Source organism: Chrysochloris asiatica, unplaced genomic scaffold (genome assembly GCF_000296735.1).
Source record: "Chrysochloris asiatica unplaced genomic scaffold, ChrAsi1.0 scaffold00167, whole genome shotgun sequence".
NCBI lineage: Eukaryota > Metazoa > Chordata > Mammalia > Afrosoricida > Chrysochloridae > Chrysochloris > Chrysochloris asiatica.
The window spans coordinates 5,275,763-5,282,553 of record NW_006408685.1 but is presented as its reverse complement, the minus strand read 5'-3'; the positions used below and the strand labels follow the sequence as shown (position 1 = coordinate 5,282,553).

Genomic DNA, 6,791 nt, shown 5'->3' with positions numbered 1-6,791 from the left:
GATGGAGCAGTTGGAGACTTTAGATCCAGAGAGGGAGAGCGACTGTGTGCTGAAGACCTGGGGGGCACGGGGGAAGGATTGTATGGAGGGGATTGTAACCATGACAATGAGACGATATACGATAGAATGAATGTAAAACTAATGTTCTCCCATGTAAACTATCCCATAATTCACAATAAAACATTTAAGAAAAAAAATCTATTCTATGGTTAAGATATTGTTACTCAAATTCTAAAAGTTGAGCCTCTTGCTTTTTTTTTTTTGTAACTGTCATATGACAACAAATCTAAACCAAAACCCCACTGCTATTCTGGCTCATAATGACCCGATAAGACAGAGTACAGCTGTCCATAGGATTTCCAAGACTGTTAATCCTTTCAGAAGCCCACTGCCACATCTTTCTCCTACAGAATGCATGATGGGTTCAAATTACTGATCTTTCGGTTTTCAGCATGCCACTTAACCCACTGTAACACCATAATTCAAATGTGTTCATTCTACTTTGATTCTCCTTTTCCATTGCCCAGTGTTGGTTATATGCTCTTTTAGGAGCAATCTATATGGGGTCAAATTCACAGCAGCCACTTCAAAGATACTGTGTAGGACCCTGCAAGAATAATTTCTTTTTGAAGGATCAACATAAAGCTAGACCCTATAAGGAGATTTGATTGGACACATTAAATTCAAAGCAGAGAAGTCAGCTCGGAAGGTTATGGTCACTGTGATTTGTAATTCCAAAGAGATAATCTTGATAGTAGTAGTTAGGTACCATTGAGTCGGTACTGATTCATAGCTACCTTATGCACAACAGCATGAAACATTGCCCAATCCTGGGCCAACCTCATAATCGTTTCTAGGCCTGAATCCTTTGCTGCCTCCACTGTGCCAGTCCATCTCGTTGGGGGTCTTCCTCTTTTTCTCTGACACTCCACTTTCCCAAACATGATATCCTTCTCCAGTGACTGGTCTCTTCTGATAATATATCTGAAGTATGAGAGATGAAGTTTGGCCATGCTGGTTTTCAAGGAACACTCTGGATGTACTTCTTCTAGCACAGATCTGTTTGTTCTTTTGGCAGTCTTTGGTACTTTTAATATTCTCATCCAACACCATAACTCAAATGCATCAATTCTTCTATGGTCTTCATTGTTCACTGCACAACTTTTGCATGCATATGAGGTTATTGAAAATACCTTAATCTTGGTAGATTTTCTTAAATAACACAGGGTTACCACTAGGGCTTATTCAGAAGTTTAAAGAAAATTGAAAAGTGGATTGGTGAAAAAAAGTCAGGAAAGCCTTGAGGAATTTTTTTTGTGTGTCACATTGAACCTGCTCTTTCTTTAAGGGCAGCTGGGCTGTCCTATGAAAATTTTGTTCAGAAACCTTACTCCATCTACTTTACAGAACTGATTTTGCTCCCTCTGACTTCTTTTTCATTTCCCAAACTCAAAGAACATTGAAAAAGAACATGATTTGAGTCCCTTGAGGATGCCAAAACTGCCGTTTTGATGTGATGTAAATCAAAGTGCAGAATTTTATCAGGAAGGGTTATTGTTTTTATTGTTAAGTGCCATTGAGTCTGTTCTGACTCATAGCAGCCCTGCATAGGGTTTCCAAGGAGTGGCTAGTTGATTTGAATCACCGACTTTGCAGGTAACAGTCCAGTGCTTATCCTACAGTGCCACATGGGAAAGGGTTGTTGTTGTTAAGTACCGTGGAGTCAGTTCCAACTCATAGCGACCCTGCACAGGGTTTCCAAGGCTGTAAATCTTTACGGGAGCAGAAAGCCTCATCTTTCTACCGCGGAACGACTGGTAGTTTTGAACTGCCGACCTTGAGGTTAGCAGCCCGAGTTGTAACCACTATGCTACCAGAGCTCCTTTAGAGAGATGAAAATACTGCATTCAGATGTGTATAGATCTAGATGAAGGACATGTTGAGACACAATAATTTCACATTTTGGTAATTTTGCTTAATAAAGGTTTCTGTGATTTTGTAGCAATACTTTTTGACTCACCTTTATATAATCGATAATCTATAAATGTAATTAAAAATTCTGAATGAATACCTGTTATCAATTATTATATTCAGTTATATAGTATATTGTGATTTATACTCTACTAATGTATTGCTTTTTTATAGTAGTGTAATGCTTAATTTAAAGAGCTCTGGTAGCATAGTGGTTATGAATCGGGCTGCTAACCTCAAGGTCAGCAGTTCAAAACTGCCAGCCGTTCCATGGGAGAAAGATGAAGCTCTCTGCTCCCATAAAGATTTATAGCCTCGGAAACCCTGTGCAGGGTCGCTATGATTCCACGGTACTTAACAACAACTGCTTAATTTGTTGTTTTTTAGTGTAGGTATCTACTTTGCAAAAACAATAAAAATATTTCTATTTGAGGTAAAGTAATATTTTTAAATTTATGTTTATAGAAAGCTTTACTTGGGAAAGCTCACCAAAACTACTTTAACACTTGTAAAAGTAATAACTATTGAAAGCATTTTCGTCATAAAGAACAAAAGGCTGAGTAATAAATTAGTAGGAACTATAAGATTTTCATATGGAAAGATCTGTTGTTGTTGTTTTTGTTGTTAAGTTCTGTCAAGTCGATTCCGACCCATAGTGACTCTGTAAGAAAGATCTATAGATGAAAATAATACTAATTTTTAGCCATTTGATCATCATCCCAGTATCTTAGTAGTAGTTCTTTTTCCCTACTAAAATGAATACAATTCTCTGGAGAAATTCATTCATACTTTTTCCTTCTTTGTGAGGAAAAAGAAACTACTGTAAAAATTTAAGCCAAAATGTAAGAACTAGAACACAAGGTCAGTTTGAACCGCAAGGTCAGTCGTTCATGCACACCAGTCACTCCTTGGAAACCCTATACCGGTTGCTATGAGTTGGAATCAACTTGGCAGCACTTAACAACAACAATAAACATCTTAAAAATCTCAGTTTCTCAATAAGCTGTATATTATTTCCAGCTATCATTTTAAGACTCATATTACTTGAACACAAAATTTTAAATCCACATGTTACAATATGGATACAAAGTATACATTTTTAAAATCTTATGTGAGTTCAAATGATTTTTCAGTTAAGATGTAGAAAATGGTGCTTTATATTATGATCAAGATAATTACATCTTTATAACTGACCTGACATAACTTTAAAAATATTTGTCATTGTAACTTTTAAAAATACGTTATTTTATTTGTTTTATTTTAATTAGGTAACTGGGAAAAAGACATATGATGCAAGCCAGCAGATTTATGAAGCAGTTAAATCATCATTGACAAAAAGCAACAAAAAAGAATCACTCCCTGAACCTAACAGAAAAACTAAGGTAGAGTTTCAATGGACCAAGAAGGTAGACAATGTGTTTTATTTGGATGGATGTTGCCTTGGAATGAGGGTACTGCACAGAGGTCAAGGACAGAATGAAAGTAGATGAAGGGATCATATTGTACACTATCAATTTTTTAGACTATTTTATGGTTTAATTAAAATTATTTGCTTATTAAGAAAAAAATCTTTCTTGTAAACAGGTAGGAAGTCATGCTGAAATAGAAATACTTACTAAGACAACTGAAGTACTGAAACAGTCAGTGTCTTTGCCAACAGAACTCAGCTCTCAAACAAAGACCAAATCAGAACCCACCTCAGGTTTGTTTGGAATAATTCAGTTTTGTTTTAATTCTTAAATAATTTTGTATTATTATAATTTTATGGACTTCTGGATAATTGATTTATTTATGTACCTTCATTAATGTTTTGATATCATATCTACTTTGTTCTTGTGTGGCGCTGTGGGTTAATGTGCCAGACTGCAAAGCCATTTGAACTGTAAGGTTTGTGGTTCAAGCTCACCAGCTGCTCCTCGGAAACCCTATACAGGGTCGCTATGGGTCGGAACCAACTCAATAGTATGTAACAACAACAATTTTGTATATCTTTTTTTATTATGAGGTACTTAGGGCCTGTTTTTTTGTGTGTTTTTTTAATTTCCCCGTAGTTCATAGTGCATGCGATCTTTTCATATGAGAGTAGGGAGTAATCCCCGTAGGTGATCTGGCTGAGTGAAGCATTTAATGTCAATTTATAAATATGAGCTTTTTTGTTTGGTGGGGGAAAATGTACCTTTTTGGTTCCTTTTGATTAACAGGCTATACATGTGAATCATGTCTTCATAGAAGAAATAGAGATTATATTACATTTGTGTCATTTACCTAGATTAGTCTCCTTATCTTTTTTGTTTTCCACCTTCCATAGTTATATTCTATTTAGGTACTTGGAGTTCTTTTGGGTTCAAGTCATAGAAATGGTACCAGTTGTAATGCTTATAACTTTGATAGTATAGTGTTTTTAGGTTCCAAAAAGTTGATTCTGACTCATAGCCATTCTTTGTACAACAGAATGAAACACTGCCTGGTCCATTACCATCTTCACATTTGTTCCTATGTTTGAACCCATTTTTGTAGTTACTTTTGTCAATCTATCTCATTTAGGGCTTTCCTCACTTATGTTGTCCCTCTACTTTACCAAGTATAGTGTTCTTCTCCAGGGACTCCGGATGACATACACAAATTATATGAGACAAAATTTTGCCATCATTGCTTCTAAGGAGCGTTCTGGCTGTACTGCTTCCAAGACAGATTTCCCCGCTTTTGTGGAGGTTCATGGTATATTTAATATTCTTTGCCAACAGCAAAATTCAAAGACTTAATTTCATATTCTTTGTCTAGCTTGCACTTGTATATGAGGCAATATGATATACTATGCTTGGGTAAGGTATACCTTAGTCTTCAGAGTGACATCTTTACTTTTTAACATTTTAAAGAGATCTTTTGTTGATGATTTTCCCAGTACAACACGTTGTTTGATTTCCTGACTGCTGCTTCCATAGGTGTTGATTTTGGACCCAAGTAAAATGAAATCCTTTTGTACCTCAATATTTTATCCATTTATTAGATTCTGGCAATTAGTAATTTACATTATCAAATAATGGTAATTATACTTTCTTAGTAAATTGTTGTTGTTGTTGTAAGGTGCCATTAATTCGGCACTGACTCAGCAACCCTATGCACAACAGAATGAAACACTGCCCCGTCCTTGGCCAGCATCACAATTGTTGCTACACCTGGACCCATTGCTGCTGTCACTGTGCCAGTCCATCACATTGGGGGTCTTCCTCTTTTTCTCCAATCCTCCAATTTACCAAACATGATATCCTTCTCCAGTGACTTGTCCATCCTGACATTATGTCCCAAGTATGAGAGACGAAGTCTGACCATCTGGCTTCTAAGGAGTGCCCTGGCTGTACTTCTTCCAACACAGATCTGTTTATTCTTTTGGCAGTCCATGGTACTTTCAATATTTTCCTACAACACCATAGCACAAATGCATCAGTTCTTCTACGGTCTTCCTTATTCACTCTCCAACTTATACATTCAGATCAGGTTATTGAAAATACCATGACAGGTCAGGTGGACCTTAGTTCTCAAACTGACTAATTAAGTAGTTCAAGGTAATTATACTTTCTAAATAATAGTTATACTATAATAAATAATTAGGTAGAGAACAAACAAGATGGTGGGTTGGATGGAAGTGCAGTGAAGAGCTCTATCAGCAACACAGAATACTTGACCAAGCAGGCTCAGGGGATGGTCCCAGAACTCTGAACCACACATAAAGGAATATTTAGAAGGTTGGAAGGTTTATAGCTAGGGGAATTTGTAGCAGAAGCAAGAAATCTATTGATTTCTAATTCAAGACACTCAGCTGCTCCTGGAGCTCCCACCTTGGGCAAAACCAAGTGGGGGACAGATTAGAGCAGCCATGGACGCCTGACAAAACTGCGGACATAAAGGAAGAAGAGTGAAAAGGAAGCCTATCTCCTGATTACATCTACCTGGAGACAATCAGAAAAAATGAAAAAATACCAAAATACACACCCATCTAAGTATTAAGGCCACAGATAACTCCTGAATATGCCCAAAAAACAGAAGCAGATGACCATGTATGCACATGTCCAGAAACGAGATAAAGTAACTGAGGCAAACTAGCTGGAAGTAGATCTACACTCCATACTGGAAGATGGGCAGGCTTTGGAAATTCCTGAGAAGGAATTCAGAAAAATTATTATAAAATGTATCAAAAACTATACAATGGACTTGAGAAAAATAAGGAAGAGGTCAGGAAAGCGATACAGGAACAATCAAGTAAGATAGGGACAACATTGGAAACAATGCAAAACCCTTAGAAAGAGGTCCAAATGATTAATAGTAGGATATCAGAAACGGACAATACACTAAAAGAACAAAGGAGTAGAATCGAAGAATTGGAAACGAGAACTAGTGAGCTAGAATATAAATATTTCAACACTACTATGCTAGAAGAGCAAACACAAAAATGGATAAAAAAAATCTGAAGAAGGCCTAAGATAACATGAATAGGAATAACTTAAGAATTATTGGCATCCCAGAACAGGAAGAATCACACAAGTCCACGGAGGAGATAGTTGAAGAGCTTTTGGAAGAAAATTTTCCTAACATCCTGAAAGGCGAAAAGATAATCATTCAAGAAGCTATACGAACCCAGGAAGGATAGACCCTAAAAGACAATCACCTAGACATACAGTAATCAAGCTCTCCTAAATTAAGGATAAGGACAGAATCCTGAAAGCAGCTAGGGAAAAGAGAAGTATAACATACAAAGGCAAGCAAATCAGATTAAGCTTGGATCTCTCAACAGAAACCATGCAGGCAAGAAGGCAATGGGGAGA

The 6,791-nt window shown here is 36.7% G+C and overlaps 1 protein-coding gene across 1 annotated transcript in view; it reads left to right on the top strand.

Annotated features, from left to right (window-relative positions):
* The window catches only part of LOC102822244 (apolipoprotein O-like), a 93,791-nt gene that overhangs the window by 73,600 nt on the left and 13,400 nt on the right, over nucleotides 1–6,791 (top strand). The window contains exons 6-7 of the mRNA XM_006871311.1: nucleotides 3,240–3,353; nucleotides 3,556–3,673. Coding sequence (XP_006871373.1) covers nucleotides 3,240–3,353; nucleotides 3,556–3,673 — 232 coding nt within the window. The remainder of the gene's footprint in view (nucleotides 1–3,239; nucleotides 3,354–3,555; nucleotides 3,674–6,791) is intronic.